The sequence below is a fragment of the Salmo salar genome, chromosome 15, assembly GCF_965601325.2.
Source record: "Salmo salar chromosome 15, fSalSal1, whole genome shotgun sequence".
In the NCBI taxonomy this organism is placed as follows: domain Eukaryota; kingdom Metazoa; phylum Chordata; class Actinopteri; order Salmoniformes; family Salmonidae; genus Salmo; species Salmo salar.
In genome coordinates, this window is record NC_138305.1 from 7,870,801 (window position 1) to 7,890,000 (window position 19,200).

The window sequence follows — 19,200 nt, forward strand, 5'->3', positions numbered from 1 at the left end:
GTTGAAAACCAACTGCTCGTCTAAAAGAAATCTGAGATAACGTCTAGATGCTTTTTATAGTGGAGATCAAGTTTACAAATTGCCTGGCTGGGCTGATGAGACGGTGGATTGCGCAGTCAAATGGAACAAAATAAATAGGCATTTCAACGCTGGTAGCATGGAATAGACACCAGGTGGAATGCGGTTTTAACCAATCAGCTTCTAGGATTAGACCCACCCGTTGTATAATAACACACGGTGATAGCCAACTGTAGCCTGTTGCGTAACATACCAGTGACCTATTGTGGACAATACCTTATCATTATCAAGAGGGTCTTTCTTCTCAAAGGCCTGGATGAATTCCTCTGGTCCGATGTAGCTCAGTCTCTCCTGAAAAGGAAAAAGGAACTCAATAAATTCCATCCGTCTGCGTTTTGATAGACATATTTATATTGTCAGTTCAAGGAAGTTAATAAATGCTTAGCCAAGTCACTATTGACAGTTTTACAGTTATTAAAAGCATAGAGATCTGTACACTGAAGAAAGGATAGAGCAGATTATCTCCTAAACGTAGATTGTCTCCTAAGAGCAGATTGTCTCCTATTTGATCATTTAGTAACATACCAGTTCTATGTGCGTGAGCTGCTGTGCCACGGTGAAGGGGTCGTTGCAGACGGACAACATGTCTCTCTGGATGGACTGAGGCTTGGCCTTGAGCACAGTCAGTCGGTCTGTGGCCGTAGCGTTGACCTTGACCAGGGCCTCCTCGTACTGGCTCAGAGTAGTCAGCTTCCTGATTAGGACCTGAATCATCTGCTGGACCACCTTCCTGTACAGCTGGTGGGATGGATAGAGGGAGGGAAGGAGAGAGAGGGAGAAGAGGGAAGGAGAGAGAGGGAGAAGGAAGGGGGAGAGAGATGAAGAAGAGGGGGGAGAGGGAGGGAGAAGGGAAAAGAGAGGTAGGGAGAGGGAAGGGGGAGAGAGAGGAAGAAGAGGGAAGGAGAGAGAGGGGAAGAAGAGGGAAGGAGAGAGAGGGAGAAGGAAGGGGGAGAGAGATGAAGAAGAGGGGGAGAGGGAGGGAGAAGGGAAAAGAGAGGTAGGGAGAGGGAAGGGGGAGAGTGAATTTCTTTGAGGAGATTACAGTTCAATGTTATTCATGCAATTAGTTTAAAATACTGACACATGTATAGGTAGAGGTAAAGAGAGAGATAAAGAGATATATATAGAGAGAGATATATTGAAACAAATCCAATTTTGATAAACTCCCATATCTACTGCGTGAAATACCAGTGTGCCATCACAGCAGCAAGATGTGACCTGCTGCCACAAGAAAAGGTCAACCAGTGAAGAACAAACACCATTATAAATACAACGTATATTTATGTTTATTTATTTTCCCTTTTGGATATTAACTATTTACACATCATTACAACACTATATATATATATATATATATAATGCTTAAAGTTAATTTTATATTGTTTATTATCTACTTCACTTGCTTTGGCAATGTTAACATATGTTTCCCCATGCAAATAAAGCCCGTAAATTGAAATTGAATAGATATATAAAGACAGCGACAGACAGAGAGACAGTGAGAAAGCAAGACAGCGAGACAAACCCTAGTCACTCAGGGTCTGCATCTGAAATGGCACCCTATTGCCTATATAGTGCACTACTTTTGACCAGAGTCCTATGGCACCCTATTCCCTATATAGTGTACTACTTTTGACCAGAGTCCTATGGTACCCTATTCCCTATATAGTGCACTACTTTTGACCCAGAGTCCTATGGCACCCTATTCCCTATATAGTGCACTACTTTTGACCAGAGTCTTATGGCACCCTATTCCCTATATAGTGCACTACTTTTGACCGGAGTCCTATGAAGGAAAACGGTTGTCATTACTGATGCCCACAAGGTGACCTTTATCCATTACAAGTACACCTGACCCCTGACCTCAGCAATGAGTCATTAACTAGTAATCCTAACTAGGATATTCATCATTACATATTCAGAACATGTGGATAACGTACATTCTATGTGATGTTCACAATATCCTGGGACTTTCATCATTTTCCTATGCCTACATATGATATTGTACAGTAGAGAACAGTAGCCTAGCGTAAGATACCAGTGAAAGTCTATGGTCGGTGGCCACTTCAAAGCGTCCAGTGATCTGGCGAGACTTCTGTCATCCTGCCTCCTTTCTTCCACAGACAGAGGGAGAGGGGACAGGGGGGGGCTCTGCTCAGTTTCTAAAATTAGAAACTATTCATGGAGATACCAGGCTGACATTTCCACGTAGCGATAGAGATGATGGGAGCTCGTTGTAACAAATGACTGTTGAACGGGGGGGGGGGGGGGGGAAGGAGAAGCTTGGGTTGACGCCCTTTTTCCTACGCCTCCGCCACCCTCAACCCTGGCAACAGAAAGAGCAACAGACTGTCTCGCTGCTTACGACCCCCCCCCCCCCCCCACTGACAAAGAACCAGATAGCTTCTAAACCCAACCCCCCCCCCCCCCCCTTCTCTTTCCTGGCTCTGTGACATCACCTCCTGGTGGGGACCACCTGACCAGCGCCAGAAGGGTCTCTTTCTCTGTGTTATGTCATGCAGATCAGACAGAGAGAGAGAGAGCGAGAGACAGAGAGAGAGAGAGAGAGTGAGAGAGAGAGAACTTAAGTGCATTAGAGCTGGAATGCAATCACTCTTAATAAGAATTTGGTGGGTTTTTATATTTGTCCTATTTCACACATGTATTGTGATGTATAAATACGCATGTGTGAATTGGAAATGTGTATTTTTGCATATGCCACTCTCTCTGAGACACCCTCGGAGAGTGGGATCACGTCCAGGGTCTGCCATGATCAACCGCAACCCTGTAGCAATTAAGGCCTTGTTCAAGGGCACAGAGATTGTTCACCTTGTCGGCTCAGGGATTCAAATGAATGACCTTTCAGTTGCCCTCTTGCTGCCATCCCAGTGTTTATGCATGCCAGTATTTGTCCCACTCCTGCCGAGCATGCTCACGTTGGCCTGAAAAAAATACTTATAGAAAAAGTAAAGAAATAAATAGGTCAAATGCCGTATCTAGATCCTAAGAGAAGGGTGCAATTATGGCCTGCAATTCAGGTCATTCCTGCATGTGGGCATTCCTGCATCTGCAAGAACCTATCTTTCTACTTCTATTGGTCAATTGTTAAGCTAGGACATGCTGGAAGTAGGAGCGCTCCAGTACAGTAGGTACCATAACGTTGTATGCCAACCGGTGATAAACCCCACAGAAGAAGAAGCGAGGGCAACAATGGTAGACAGTGTCCTTCTGTTTTCCTGCAGTTCTGTTAACGACGGCGAGGGCAGGTGTTCGGCGGGAGGGAGCGAAGGACACCGTCTACCGGCATCGCCCCGCCTCAAGCTAGCTAGTAGGGAGGGTTCCGGTAGCTAGCTAGTAGGGAGGGTTCCGGTAGCTAGCTAGTAGGGAGGGTTCCGGTAGCTAGCTAGTAGGGAGGGTTCCGGTAGCTAGCTAGTAGGGAGGGTTCCGGTTCCGGTAGCTAGCTAGTAGGGAGGGTTCCGGTTCCGGTAGCTAGTAGGGAGGGTTCCGGTTCCGGTAGCTAGTAGGGAGGGTTCCGGTGGCTAGCTAGTAGGGAGGGTTCCGGTAGCTAGCTAGTAGGGAGGGTTCCGATGGCTAGCTAGTAGGGAGGGTTCCGGTGGCTAGCTAGTAGGGAGGGTTCCGGTAGCTAGCTAGTAGGGAGGGTTCCGGTAGCTAGCTAGTAGGGAGGGTTCCGGTAGCTAGCTAGTAGGGAGGGTTCCGGTAGCTAGCTAGTAGGGAGGGTTCCGGTAGCTAGCTAGTAGGGAGGGTTCCGGTAGCTAGCTAGTAGGGAGGGTTCCGGTAGCTAGCTAGTAGGGAGGGTTCCGGTAGCTAGCTAGTAGGGAGGGTTCCGGTATGCGGGAGCGAAGGACACCGTCTACCGGCATCGCCCCGCCTCAATACTTTTATTTCCCTTTTGACCCACATTCACACAAGCATGAAGATGCTGGAGGGGGGGGGATTCACGCAGGAACCAATGGGATGCTCGAGGGGCGCCGTTCATGCAAGAACCAATGGGATGCTCGAGGGGCGCCGTTCATGCAAGAACCAATTGGATGCTCGAGGGGCGCCGTTCATGCAAGAACCAATGGGATGCTCGAGGGGCGCCGTTCATGCAAGAACCAATGGGATGCTCGAGGGGCGCCGTTCATGCAAGAACCAATTGGATGCTCGAGGAGGTTGGAGGGGGGGGCGTGCCCCGATTTGCGGTCTGCAATCACACACACAATCTTAACCTAGCACAGTAACTTGTTTACATCTATGCTCCTGCCTCCCTCAACTGTATATCTGATCACATATATAATGACAGTCCCAGTGAAATATCAAGGAGAAGGCTGATAGAGTAAGTGGTGTGGTTCTGGAAGCCACCGTCAGTGAGTTGAGTGAAACTACCAGAACTACTAATGTTACCACACACACACACACTTTTCCCATTGTACTGTGGTCAAAACTCTGGGCAGCAGCAAACCCCAAGGCATTAAACCCATGGCAGAATCCTTGCCTGTTGAAATTCTAGATTAATTATGGTATATAATGTCTATATTAACTACCATGAAATGCATTCTGCTTAGTAATAGCATGTGTTAATTGGTGATAACTTAAATCGACCTGACCACCATCACCGGAGAACAGTGTTCAGGTTACTACAAGCTTCACTCCGTTGATCTACGTACGTGTGTGTGCGCGTGGGGGGGGATGGGATTTTTGGAGCAGTGGAAACCTTTTGGTAGCATGATATCTGCACCGGTCCCACTCCCATCCACAAGGGGGCGAAAGCAAAGTTTTTTTTTGTGAAAGCAAGGAAGAATCTTCTTCCCTTGCTAGTAGTAGCTAGCTGGCAGCCTGGATAGCCGTCTTTAGCCTGGTTAAAAACATTGCTAGCTGCCAGCCTTAATAGCTGTCAGCTATTAATTAGCCTGGCTAATTAGCTGTCAGCTATCCATTAGCCTGGCTAGCTGCCATTAGCCTGGCTAGCTGCCATTAGCCTGGCTAGCTGCCATTGGCCTGGCTAGCTGCCATTGGCCTGGCTAGCTGCCATTGGCCTGGCTAGCTGCCATTGGCCTGGCTAGCTGCCATTGGCCTGGATAGCTGCCATTAGCCTGGATAGCTGCCATTAGCCTGGATAGCTGCCATTAGCCTGGATAGCCGCCATTAGCCTGGATAGCCGTCTTTAGCCTGGATAGCCGTCTTTAGCCTGGTTAAAAACATAGCTAGCTGCCAGCCTGGATAGCTGTCTTTAGCCTGGTTAAAAACATAGCAAGCTGACAGCCTGGATAGCTGCCATTAGCCTGGATAGCTGCCATTAGCCTGGATAGCTGCCATTAGCCTGGATAGCTGCCATTAGCCTGGATAGCTGCCATTAGCCTGGTTAAAAACATAGCAAGCTGACAGCCTGGATAGCTGCCATTAGCCTGGATAGCTGCCATTAGCCTGGATAGCTGCCATTAGCCTGGATAGCTGCCATTAGCCTGGCTAAAAACATAGCAAGCTGACAGCCTGGATAGCTGCCATTAGCCTGGTTAAAAACATGGCAAGCTGGCAGCCTAGATAGCTGCCTTAAGCCTGGTTAAAAACATAGCAAGCTGACAGCCTGGATAGCTGCCTTAAGCCTGGTTAAAAACATAGCAAGCTGACAGCCTGGATAGCTGCTTTAAGCCTGGTTAAAAACATAGCAAGCTGACAGCCTGGATAGCTGCCTTAAGCCTGGTTAAAAACATAGCAAGCTGGCAGCCTGGATAGCTGTCTTTAGCCTGGTTAAAAACATAGCAAGCTGGCAGCCTGGATAGCTGTCTTTAGCCTGGTTAAAAACATAGCAAGCTGGCAGCCTGGATAGCTGTCTTTAGCCTGGTTAAAAACATAGCTAGCTGGCAACCTGGATAGCTGTCTTTAGCCTGGTTAAAAACATAGCAAGCTGGCAGCCTGGATAGCTGTCTTTAGCCTGGTTAAAAACATAGCAAGCTGACAGCCTGGATAGCTGCCATTAGCCTGGTTAAAAACATGGCAAGCTGACAGCCTGGATAGCTGCCTTAAGCCTGGTTAAAAACATAGCTAGGTGACAGCCTGGATAGCTGTCTTTAGCCTGGATAGCTGCCTTTAGCCTGGCTAAAAACATAGCAAGCTAGCTAGCCTTTTTAGCTTCCCACATCTCCATGTGAAATAATCTGATTTAATCCAAAAATATATGCCCTGGCAAATATTGTTATACTTGCCAGTGTAACCTAGAACATTATCCCGGTTTGAAAATGCTGCTTGTTAATTCATTTCTGTTACCGTCAACCCTGTTACCGTCAACCCTGTTACTTTATTTGGCACTTACTAAAGTAATTTGTTTATTTAACCTCTTGAGATGGAAAAACAATGTTTTTTTTATCAAGTTGAACATGTGCTCTTTACAACAGAATATTAGAATGAGGTGAATTCCAATGGGGGTTTTGGACCAAGGAACACTTCTCAAAAAGGCACTGAATTGGTGGAAAGTCCCACGTGCATGACCATAGTGTTTTTAATATTCCTTTCTATGTGCGTGACTGACTGGTGTGTATCACCAACCTTATACATTTGTTGTGTTCCCAAAAAGACAGTAGGCCAGGTAACTACTTCATCAGTGGATTGGATAGAGCCCAAACAGACAGGCCAGGTCACCACTTCAGTGTATTGGAGAGAGGTTATCCAAGGACTCATAGGGATAGAGGAGGAGGTTGGGGAGAGTTTAGGTGTGTGTCATGAGAGACATTATTGATTTTCAGATTAAAGCCGTGATCAATAGTCGTGCTGTGCTATTGACGGATCGTGCTCAGGAGTAGCAGGGGCGAGCAGCGCTGTGTTTCTGATGTCACGGAGCAGATGGACTTGTCCTCCATCACTGTCTGGTCCTAACCAGCTGCCTGTCGTTAACTTACCAACCTCACCTCCCCATTCTGCCAGTCTCTCTCTCTCTCTCTCACACACACACACACACACACACACACACACACACACACACACACACACACACACACACACACACACACACACACACACACACACACACACACACACACACACACACACACACACACACACACACACACACACACACACACACACACACACACACACACACACACACACAAACCACTTATGATCAGCAGTCATTCATAAATCACAAATCAAACACACACGCGCCATGAGAAACCACTGTTATGATCAGCAGTCATTCATAAGTCATCAATCAAATTAAGTGTTCCCACTAACAAAAATATAAAAACGGAACATGCAACAATTTCAAAGATTTTACTGAGTTACAGTTCATATAAGGAAATCAGTCAATTTGAAATACATTAAATTAGGCCCTAATCTATGGATTTCTCATGACTGGGCAGGGGCGCAGACATGGGTTGGCCTCGGAAGGCATAGGCCCACCCACTGAGGAGCCAGGCCCAGCCAATCAGAATGAGTTTTTCCCCACAAACGGGCTTTATTATAGACAGAAATACTCCTCAGCACCCCCTCAGACGATACCGCAAGTGAAGAAGCCGGATGTGGAGGTCCTGGGCTGGCATGGTTTGACATGGTCTGCGGTTGTGAGGCCAGTTGGATGTACTGCCATATTCTCGAAAACGACGTTGGAGGCGGTTTATGGTAGAGAAATGAACATTCAATTCTCTGGCAACAGCTCTGGTGGACATTCCTGTAGTCACCATGCCAATTGCACGCTCCCGCAAAACTTGAGACATCTGTGGTACTGTGTTGTTGTGACAAAACTGCACATTTTAGAGTGGTATTTTATTGTCCCCAGCACAAGGTGCACCTGTGTACTGATCATGTTGTTTAATCAGCTTCTTGATATGCCACAACTGTCAGGTGGATGAATTATCTAGCCAAAGGAGAAATGCTAACTAGCACGGGATGTAGGTCCCGTGTGGCTCAGTTGGTAAAGCATGGAGCTTGTAGTGCCAATGTTTTGGGTTCGATTCCCATGGGAGACAGGTACAAAGAAAAAGTATGCACTCTACTGTAAGTTAAGCGTTGACTAAAATGTAAAAGTTGAAATGTAAACAAAATTTGAGAGAAAGTAAGTTTTTGTGCGTATGGACATTTTCAGGGATCTTTTATCTCAGCTCATGGGACCAACATACTACATGTTGAGTTTATATTTGAATTCAGTATAGATTACTTAACCAAGTAAATGAAGCAGGGCTAGGTTTGGTAGGGCCGGGTTTAGCAGGGCCGGGTTTAGCAGGGCCGGGTTTAGCAGGGCCGGTTTTAGCAGGGCCGGTTTTAGCAGGGCCGGTTTTAGCAGGGCTAGCTTTAGCAGGGCTGGAGACATCAGCTAAAGCTAGCAGCCCACTCTGTTGGTGCTAACGCAGCCATGACTATATGAAACGGCAGCAGCCGTGGTACTGAGGTGCAGGTTCCATTTCTACATCCATCTAAATGGACAAGATAACAGAAGAGAAGTCATAGGAAGTAATCCCTCTAAAACCCCCATGAAAACATCCTGTGGAGGAAACCAAGCTTGTGTCCCAAATGGCACTCTATTCCCTATGGGCACTGGTCAAAAGTAGTGCACTATAAATGAGATAGAGTGCGATTTGGGATGCAAGCCAAGCAAACCAGTAGTAAGCCTGTGACATTCAAGTCAGCAGTAGTGGAACAATTCAACTGCAGCCAAAGGAAGAGAAGAGCAGCAGAGTTGAGTTGACAAAAAGTTGCCTGCCGGGCCTGTGGAACAAAAGCTCTTTTCTTTTGATTTGGCCAGGCAAAAATATATATTTAATGCTTTGTGGCACGAGCAACCCCACAACCCCATCACACTACCTTACCCCATCACACTACCCTACACCATCACACTACCCCTCCACCCCATCACACTACCTTACTCCATCACACTACCCCACCCCATCACACTACCCTTCTCCATCACACTACCCTTCTCCATCACACTACCCTTCTCCATCACACTACCCTACCTTACTCCATCACACCCACCCCATCACACTACACCATCACACTACCCCACCCACACTACCCTACACCCCATCACACTACCCCACAACACTACCCCACCACACTAACCCTTCTCCATCACACTAACCCACCCAGCCCATCACACCCAGCCCATCCCACTACTCCATCACACCCAGCCCACCACACTAACCCCCATCCCATCACACCCACCCCATCACACTAACCTACTCCATCATACTAACCCACCCACACATCACACTACCCTGTTCCATCACACTACCCCACCTACTCCATCACACTACGCTACTCCATCAAACTACCCCACCCACCCCATCACACTAACCCACCCACCCCATCCAGCCCATCACACTAACCCACCCAGCCCATCACACTACCCTCATGCCCTGAAAGCTCTAGCACTAGTCTGGCTCCAACACACCCATCAACTAGGCTAATTAGCTAGGCTAATCCAAGGTAAATATAGCCAACTAGGCTAATTAGCTAGGCTAATCCAAGGTAAATATAGCCAACTAGGCTAATTAGCTAGGCTAATCCAAGGTAAATATAACCAACTAGGCTAATTAGCTAGGCTAATCCAAGGTAAATATAACCAACTAGGCTAATTAGTTAGGCTAATCCAAGGTAAATATAACCATATGTTGAAAAACATTTTCTTAAAAACAAGATTTTCCTGTGTTTAATATACATTTCCACACTATGAGGTTGGAATAATACTGTGAAATTCCGAAAATGATGATAATGCCAATGCGATAAATTTGTTAATAGACCAATAAGAAAGAGAGTTCCAAACCGCTCTGCCAATAACAGCTAGTTTTCCGTTTTCCCCTCCCCACTCAGACCACTCACAGACAGTCCTAGCAACACTCTTGCTTGAGAAATTGCACTTTGGTAAGAAGCTATTCTTGTTTCTTTTTGAGCATTTTCATTGAAAACCATCACAGTAAGGTACTTATCTCGACCAGGTTGGTGGCGTTGGAGGACTGACTAACTTGTCTTTGTTAGATGTGCACTCTATTCCCTGTGTCTAATGTACTCCTGGCTACACAGGGAATTTTCATTCAGGGACAATACCGTTTCAATGTGACTGTACCTCATCTCCTGAGGCCATGCGTTGGGTTAACTCCTTCAGGCTCCTCATCATCCTCTCGTCTCTGAAGTCGTAGGGGAACATCTCTGTCCACTCCTGGAGCAGCTGGAGGATCTTGGGAGCCAACTTCCTGATCCTCATCTGAAAGATACACATACAAAATATACCCATGATCATTTAAGTAACACCCAAGTCTGTAAATTAATATATACATTAATCTGAGAGCAGAAACACTCAACTCTTATCTGCTAAATCAACTGATGTACGGTTGCAAGTATAATAGCATAATGGAGTATAGCTAACATAGTATAATATAGCTAATATAAAATAGCTAGTATAGTATAACTAGCAATCTAGCTAATAGCCAGCATAGCTGCATAGCAGTATAACTACTAATAATATAGCTACATACAATATAGCTAATATAGTATAGTACAATATAGCTAATATAAAATAGCTAGTATAATAGAATCTAGCTATGTCATCGACGTGTGTGTAGGTGGCAAGGAAGTCAGGCGCAGGAGAAACCAACTTGGTATGACTGGAGTTATTTAATAAAGAATAAACGAACACGAACTCCAAAACCAACACACATAAAAATAACATGGGTAAAAAATACCCGTAGCTCACCAATACACAATAAACGAAACCAATAACAAACAAAACAATCTCGGACAAGGACATGAGGGAAAACAGAGTTAAATACACAACATGTAATGAATGGGATTGAAAATCAGGTGTGTAGTAAAACAAGACAAAACCAATGGAAAATTAAAAATGGATCAGTGATGGCTAGAAGACCGGTGATGTCGACCGCCGAGCACCACCCGAACAAGGAGGGGCATCGACTTTGGCAGAAGTCGTGACAAGCTAATAGAGCATAGCTGATAGAGTATTGTATAATATAGCTAATACAATATAGCTAATATAGTATTGTACAACATAGCTAATATAAAATAGCTAGTATAGTATAATAGAATCTAGCTAATAGAGCATAGCTAATAGAGCATAGCTGATAGAGTATAGTATAATATAGCTAATACAATATAGTACAATATAGCTAATATAAAATAGCTAGTATAATAGAATCTAGCTAATAGTATAATATAGCTAATAGTATAGCTAATAGAGTATAGCCAATAGAGCATAGTATAATATAGCTAATACAATATAGCTAATATAGTATAGTACAATATAGCTAACATAAAATAGCTAGTATAGTATAGTATAATAAAATCTAGCTAATAGAGTATCTGCAAAGAGGAGTGGGACAAAATCTCTCCTGAGATGTGTGCAAACCTGGTGGCCAACTACAAGAAACGTCTGTCCTCTGTGATTGCCAACAAGGGTTTTGCCACCAAGTACTAAGTCATGTTTTGCAGAGGGGTCAAATACTTATTTCCCTCATTAAAATGCAAATCAATTTATAACATTTTTGACATGCGTTTTTACTTTTTTCCCCTCACTGTAGCTAATAGAGTATAGTATAATAGTCTATAGCTAACAGAGTATAGTATAATAGAATATAGCTAATAGTGTATAATAAAATATAGCTAAAATAGTATAGTATAATATATCTAACAGAGTATAGCATAGTATAATAAAGCGAATAGAGTAGAGTATAATATAGCTAATAGAGTATAGCATTATATAGCTAATAGAGTATAGTATAATAAAATACAGCTAATAGAGTATAATATAGCTAACAGAGTATTTTATTATATAGCTAATAGAGTAGAGTATAACATAATATAGCTAATAGAGTATAGTATATAGCTAATAGAGTATAGTATAATATATCTAACAGAGTTTTGTATAATATAGCTAATAGAGTATAGTATAACATAGCTAAGAGTATAGTATAACATAGCTAATAGAGTATAGTATAATATAGTTAATATAGTATAACATAGCATAGTATAATAAAGCTAATAGAGTACAGTATAATATAGCTATTAGAGTATAGCATAGCTAATAGAGTAGAGCTAATAGAGTATAGTATAGCTAATAGAGTATAGTATAATATAGCTAATAGAGTATAGTTTAATATAGCTAATATAGTATAGATCATAGTATAATATAGCTAATAGAGTACAGTTTAATATAGTATAATATAGCTAATAGAGTATAGTATAACATAGCTAATAGTATAGTTTAATATAGTTAATAGAGTATAGTTTAATATAGCTAATATAGCTAATAGAGTATAGTTTAATATAGCTAATATAGTATAGTATAGCTAATAGAGAATAATTTAATATAGCTAATAAAGTATAGTATAATATAGCTAAGAGTATAGTTTAATATAGCTAATAGAGTATAATATAGCTAATAGAGTATAGTTTAATATAGCTAATATAGTATAATATAGCTAATAGAGTATAGTATAACATAGCTAATAGAGTATAGTTTAATATAGTTAGAGTATAGTTTAATATAGCTAATATAGTATAGTTTAATATAGCTAATAGAGTATAATATAGCTAATAGAGTGAAGTTTAATATAGCTAATATAGTATAATATAGCTAATATAGTATAGTTTAATATAGCTAATAGAGTATAATATATAGTATAATATAGTATAGTATAATATAGCTAATAAAGTATAGTTTAATATAGCTAATATAGTATAATATAGCTAATAGCGTATAGTATAATATAGCAAATAGAGTATAGTATAGCTAATAGAGTATAGTATAATATAGCTAATAGAGTATAGTATAATATAGCTAATAGAGTATTGTAGCGGTCGTCGTACGTAGTGGACCAAGGCGCAGCGGTTTGAGTGCTCATAATGACTTTTATTGAACACAAACAAAACAAGAAAATGATCGAACGAACAGGATTGCAGGCTAAAACATACAGCTATGCAACCACAACCTCCCACAAACTAACAGGTGAAAACAGGCTACCTAAGTATGACTCTCAATTAGCAACAATGATGTACAGCTGTTCCTGATTGATAGCCATACCAGGCCAACAAAGAAAAACACAACATAGAAATACGAAATAAAGAACATAACCCAAAAACCCCGGAACACATAAATCAAACACCCCTCTTACATAAATACATATCCCATTAAACCCCGAACCACATAAAACAAATACCCCCTGCCACGTCCTGACCAAACTACAATAACCAATAACCCCTTATACTGGTCAGGACGTGACAAGTATAGTATAATATAGCTAATAGACTATAGTATAATATAGCTAATAGAGTATAGTATAATATAGCTAATAGAGTATAGTATAGATATAGCGTAGAGTATAGTATAGCTAATAGAGTATAGTTGCTAATATAGCTAATAGAGTATAGTATAGCTAAATATAGCTAATAGAGTATAGTATAGCTAAATATAGCTAATAGAGTATAGTATAGCTACTAGAGTATAGTTTAATATAGCTAATATAGTATAGTATAGCTAATAGAGTATAGTTTAATATAGCTAATAGAGTATAGTGCTTAGAGTATAGTTGCTAATAGAGTATAGTTTAATATAGTTAATAGAGTATAGTTTAATATAGCTAATAGAGTATAGTATAGCTAATAGAGTATAGTTTAATATAGCTAATAGAGTATAGTATAATATAGCTAATAGAGTATAGTACAATATAGCTAATAGAGTATAGTATAGTATAGCTACTAGAGTATAGTATAGCTACTAGAGTATAGTTTAATATAGCTAATAGAGTATAGTATAGCTAATAGAGTATAGTATAATATAGCTAATAGAGTATATTATAATATAGCTAATAGAGTATAGTATAGCTACTAGAGTATAGTTTAATATAGCTAATAGAGTATAGTATAGCTAAGAGTATAGTTTAATATAGCTAATAGTGTATAGTATAATACAGCTAATAGAGTATAGTATAATGGAGGTATAGTGTTACCTTGTCTGCCTGAGGGTCACTCAGTCTCTGCTGCTCCACACACAGGTGACACACCTTGGACATGAGCTCGTAGGGGTGGATAAATAGACGAGAGGAGAGCAGGAAGGTGAAGGAGTAGGTCATCTGTGGAGAGACGAGAGAAAGAGGGAGGGAGGGAGGGAGGGAGGGAGGGAGGGAGGGAGGGAGGGAGGGAGGGAGGGAGGGAGGGAGGGAGGGAGGGAGGGAGGGAGGGAGGTAGAGAGAGAGAGGGCGGAGGACAGGAATTAAGAAAGGTGTCAATACCTTTAAGGGAATACAGAGTTTGTGTTTTCTCCTTTTGTGGACCACTGGTTAAAAGACAAGAGAAAGAGACAGACGGTGAGAGACGAGACGCACAGACAGTGAGAGACGCACAGACAGTGAGAGACGCACAGACAGTGAGAGACGCACAGACAGTGAGAGACGCACAGACAGTGAGAGACGCACAGACAGTGAGAGACGCACAGACAGTGAGAGACGCACAGACAGTGAGAGACGCACAGACAGACACGCACAGACAGACAGACACGCACAGACAGACAGACAGACAGAGACACGCACAGACAGACAGACAGACAGAGACACGCACAGACAGACAGACAGACAGAGACACGCACAGACAGACAGACAGACAGACACGCACAGCACAGACCGACACAGACCGACACAGACCGACACAGACAGACACAGACAGACACAGACAGACACAGACAGACACAGACAGACACAGACAGACACAGACAGACACAGACAGACACAGACAGACACTCACGTCAGGGTAGTAATCCATACTAGGGACCAGGTGGTGTATGAGGGCCTCCAGCGAGCCGGACACAAGGGTGTTGTCACGGTAACAGAGTCCTGCGTTACCACATCCCTCCTCCTTGGTCTGGTTCTGACTCTGGTACAGGTTCTTATTGTAACCCCTGGAGACCAGCATGCCGGTCAGCAGCGGTGTCTGAGGCATATTGTCCTGGGAGGAGGAAGAAGAGGAAGGTAAGAAACACATCCAATGGAGAGGTTGGAGGACAGTGATGCAAAAAAGCAGAAAAACAAAAACAAATATGGGGATGAGGTAGGTAGTTGGTTGGATGGGCTATTTACAGATGGGCTGTGTACAGCTGCAGCGATCGGTAAGCTGCTCTGACAGCTGACGCTTAAAGTTAGTGAGGGAGATATACGTCCCCAACTTCAGTGATTTTTGCAATTCCTTCTAGTTATAGGCAGCAGAGAACTGGAAGGAAAGGCGGCCGAAGGAGGAGTTGGCTTTGGGGGTGACCAGTGAAATATACCTGCTGGAGCACGTGCTACGGGTGGGTTTTGCTATGGTGACCAGTGAGCTGAGATAAGGCGGCGCTTTACCTAGCAGAGACTTGTAGATAACCTGTAGCCAGTGGGTTTGGCGACGAGTATGAAGCGATGGCTAACCAACGAGAGCGTACAGGTCGCAGTGGTGGGTAGTATATGGGGCTTTGGTGACAAAACGGATGGCACTGTGATAGACTGCATCCAATTTGTTGAGTAGGGTGTTGGAGGCTATTTTGTAAATGACATCGCCGAAGTCGAGGATCGGTAGGATGGTCAGTTTTACGAGGGTATGTTTGGACGCATGAGTGAAGGAGGCTTTGTTGCGAAATAGGAAGCCAATTCTAGATTTAACTTTGGATTGGAGATGCTTAATGTGAGTCTGGAAGGAGAGTTTTCAGTCTAACCAGACACCCAGGTATTTGTAGTTGTCCACATATTCTAAGTCAGAACCGTCCAGAGTAGTGATGCTAGACGGGGGGGGGCGGGTGCAGGCAGCGATCGGTTGAAGAGCATGCATTTAGTTTTACTAGCATTTAAGAGCAGTTGGAGGCCACGGAAGGAGTGTTGTATGGCGTTGAAGCTCATTTGGAGGTTTGTTAACCCAGTGTCCAAAGAAGGGCCAGAAGTATACAGAATGGTGTCGTCTGCGTAGAGGTGGATCAGAGAATCACCCGCAGCGAGAGCGACATCATTGATGTATACAGAGAAAAAAGTTGTCCCGAGAATTTAACCATGTGGCACCCCCATAGAGACTGCCAGAGGTCCGAATTGACACACTGAACCTCTGAGAAGTTGTTAGTGAACCAGTTTACATTGCCAAAGTACGTGAAATAGATAATAAACTAAAGTGAGATAAACAATATAAAATTAACAGTAAACATTACACTCACAAAAGTTCCCAAAACATAAAGACATTTCAAATGTCATGTTATGTCTATATACAGTGTTGTAACGACGTGCAAACGGTTAAAGTATAAAAGGGAAAATAAATCAGCATAAATATGGGTTGTATTTACAATGGTGTTTGTTCTTCACTGGTTGACCTTTTCTTGTGGCAAAAGGTCACAAATCTTGCTGCTGTGATGTATTTCACCCAGTAGATATGAGAGTTTATCAAAATCGGGTTTGTTTTCAAATTCTTTGTGGGTCTGTGTAATCTGAGGGAAATATGTGTCTCTAATATGGTCATACATTTGGCAGGAGGTTAGGGAGTGCAGCTCAGTTTCCACCTCATTTTGTGGCCAGTGTACACATTCCGCTACAAGACCATGGTGATTGCCTACGGAGCTGTGAAGGGAACGGCACCTCCATACCTTCAGGCTCTGATCAGGCCCTACACCCAAACAAGGGCACTGCGTTCATCCACCACTGGCCTGCTGGCCCCCCTACCTCTGAGGAAGCACAGTTCCCGCTCAGCCCAGTCAAAACTGTTCGCTGCTCTGGCACCCCAATGGTGGAACAAGCTCCCTCACGACGCCAGGACAGCGGAGTCAATCACCACCTTCCGGAGACACCTGAAACCCCACCTCTTTAAGGAATACCTAGGATAGGATAAAGTAATCCTTCTACCCACCCCCCCCCCCTTAAAAGATTTAGATGCACTATTGTAAAGTGGTTGTTCCACTGGATATCATAAGGTGAATGCACCATTTTGTAAGTCGCTCTGGATAAGAGCGTCTGCTAAATGACTTAAATGTAAATGTAATGTAAAAATATCCTGTCTTCTCTTGAGAGCCAGTTCTGCCTACGGCGGCTTTCTCAATAGCAAGGCTATGCTCACTGAGTCTGTACATAGTCAAATATTTCCTTAATTTTGGGTCAGTCACAGTGGTCAGGTATTCTGTGACTGTGTACTCTCTGTTTAGGGTCAAATAGCATTCTAGTTTGTTCTGTTTTTATGTAAATTCCAATGTGTCAAGTAATTATATTTTTGGGTTGGGTCTAATTGTGTTGCTGTCCTGGGGCTCTGTTTGTGTTTGTGAACAGAGCCCCAGGACCAGCTTGCTTAGGGAACTCTTCTCCACGTTAATCGCTTCCTTTTAGGTGGTTGTGGAATTGAATGTCTCTCTCGCTCTCTCTCTCACTGGAGAAACACAGAGCATTCATTATCAGTTTACTGACAGGGTCAGGGGATATGATGAAAAAACAACCAACCTACACACCAAGGCACATGTTGTGGACCTAAAACAATGAACCAACTCAGTTTCTGGTTCCACACAACAACACATTGTATCCATTCACAGTGGACATGATAAGTAAACTTTATGACAAACAATAATGAGGCTAGTTCTGAAAACAGGAACTTCTAATTTCACCCCATCTCCCCACACACACGAAACGTGTGAGACTCTCAGGAGAGTGTACACTGTGAGAGTGTATTGTTCTGATAGGGCAGCGTTGCCCTGTGGCCAATGATGTTACTTATCTGTTCCCACTGCACGCACGCGCACACACACTGGTGATGACTGCATTGACTAATTCCCACTGAGAGGCCATGTGAGTTTACTGTGCATTCAGAAAGTATTCAGACCCTTTGACTTTTTCCACATTTATTCTAAAATGGATTAAAATAGTTTTTTCCCCCCTCATCAATCTATACACAATACCACATAATGACAAAGCAAGTACAGGTTTTAGAAATGTGTGCACCTTTGTCAGCGATTACTTGAGTCTTCTTGGGTATGACGCTACTCTTCTCTGCAGATCTTCTCTGCCAGGTTGGATGGGGAGAATCGCTGCACAGCTATTTTCAGGTCTCTCCAGAGATGTTCGATCAGGCTCAAGTCCGGGCTCTGGCTGGGCCACTCAAGGACATTCAGAGACTTGTCCAGAAGCCACTCCTGTGTTGTCTTGGCTGTGTGCTTAGGATCGTTGTCCTGTTGGAAGGTGAACCTTCGCCCCAGTCTGAGGTCCTGAGCACTGTGGACCATGTTTTCATCAAGGATCTCTCTGTACTTTGCTCCGTTCATCTTTCCCTCGATCCTGACTATTCTCCCAGTCCCTGCCGCTGAAAAACATCCCCACAGCATGATGCTGCCACCACCATACTTCACCGTAGGGATGGTGCCAGGTTTCCTCCAGACGTAACGCTTGGCATTCAGGCCAAAGAGTTCAATCTTGGTTTCATCAGATCAGAGAATCTTGTTTCTCATGGTCTCAGAGTCCTTTAGGTGCATTTTGGAAAACTTCAAGCGGGCTGTCATGTGCCTTTTACTGAGGAGTGGCTTCCATCTGGCCACCCTACCATAAAGACCTGATTGGTGGAGTGATGCAGAGATGGTTGTCCTTCTGGAAGGTTCTCCCATCTCCACAGAGGAACTCTGGAGCTCTATCAGAGTGACCATCGGGTTCGTGGTCACCTCCCTGACCAAGGCCATTCACACCAATTTCTCAGTTTGGCCAGGCGGCCAGCTCTAAGAAGAGTCTTGGTATTTCGAAACTTTTCCATTGAAGAAGGCCACTGTGTTCTTCGAGACCTTCAATGCTGCAGAAATGTTTTGGTACCCTTCCCCAGATCTGTGCCTCGACACAATCCTGTCTCGGAGCTCTACGGACAATTCCTTCAACCTCATGGCTATGTTTTTTGCTCTGACATGCACTGTCAACAGTGGGAACCTTATATAGACAGGTGTGTGCCTTTCCAAATCATCGCCAATCAATTGAATTTACCACAGGTGGACTCTAATCAAGTTGTAGAAACATCTCAAGTATGATCAATGGAAACAGGATGCACCTGAGCTCAATTTCAAGTCTCATAGCAAATGGGACTGAATACTTATGTAAATAAGGTATTTCTGTTAATATTTTTAATACATAAAAAAAAATACTTTGTGTGTGTGTTGTTATTGAG

The 19,200-nt window shown here is 43.3% G+C and overlaps 1 protein-coding gene across 1 annotated transcript in view; it reads right to left on the reverse strand.

The window, feature by feature from the left end:
- LOC106570905 (ras-GEF domain-containing family member 1B-A) overlaps positions 1-19,200 on the reverse strand; it is a 55,854-nt gene that overhangs the window by 27,626 nt on the left and 9,028 nt on the right. The window contains exons 2-6 of the mRNA XM_082961599.1: positions 14,815-15,015; positions 14,025-14,147; positions 10,130-10,267; positions 604-816; positions 295-369 (exon numbers count right to left, since the gene is read on the reverse strand). Of these exons, the coding sequence (XP_082817725.1) occupies positions 295-369; positions 604-816; positions 10,130-10,267; positions 14,025-14,147; positions 14,815-15,009 (744 nt within the window). The 5' untranslated portion in view covers positions 15,010-15,015. The remainder of the gene's footprint in view (positions 1-294; positions 370-603; positions 817-10,129; positions 10,268-14,024; positions 14,148-14,814; positions 15,016-19,200) is intronic.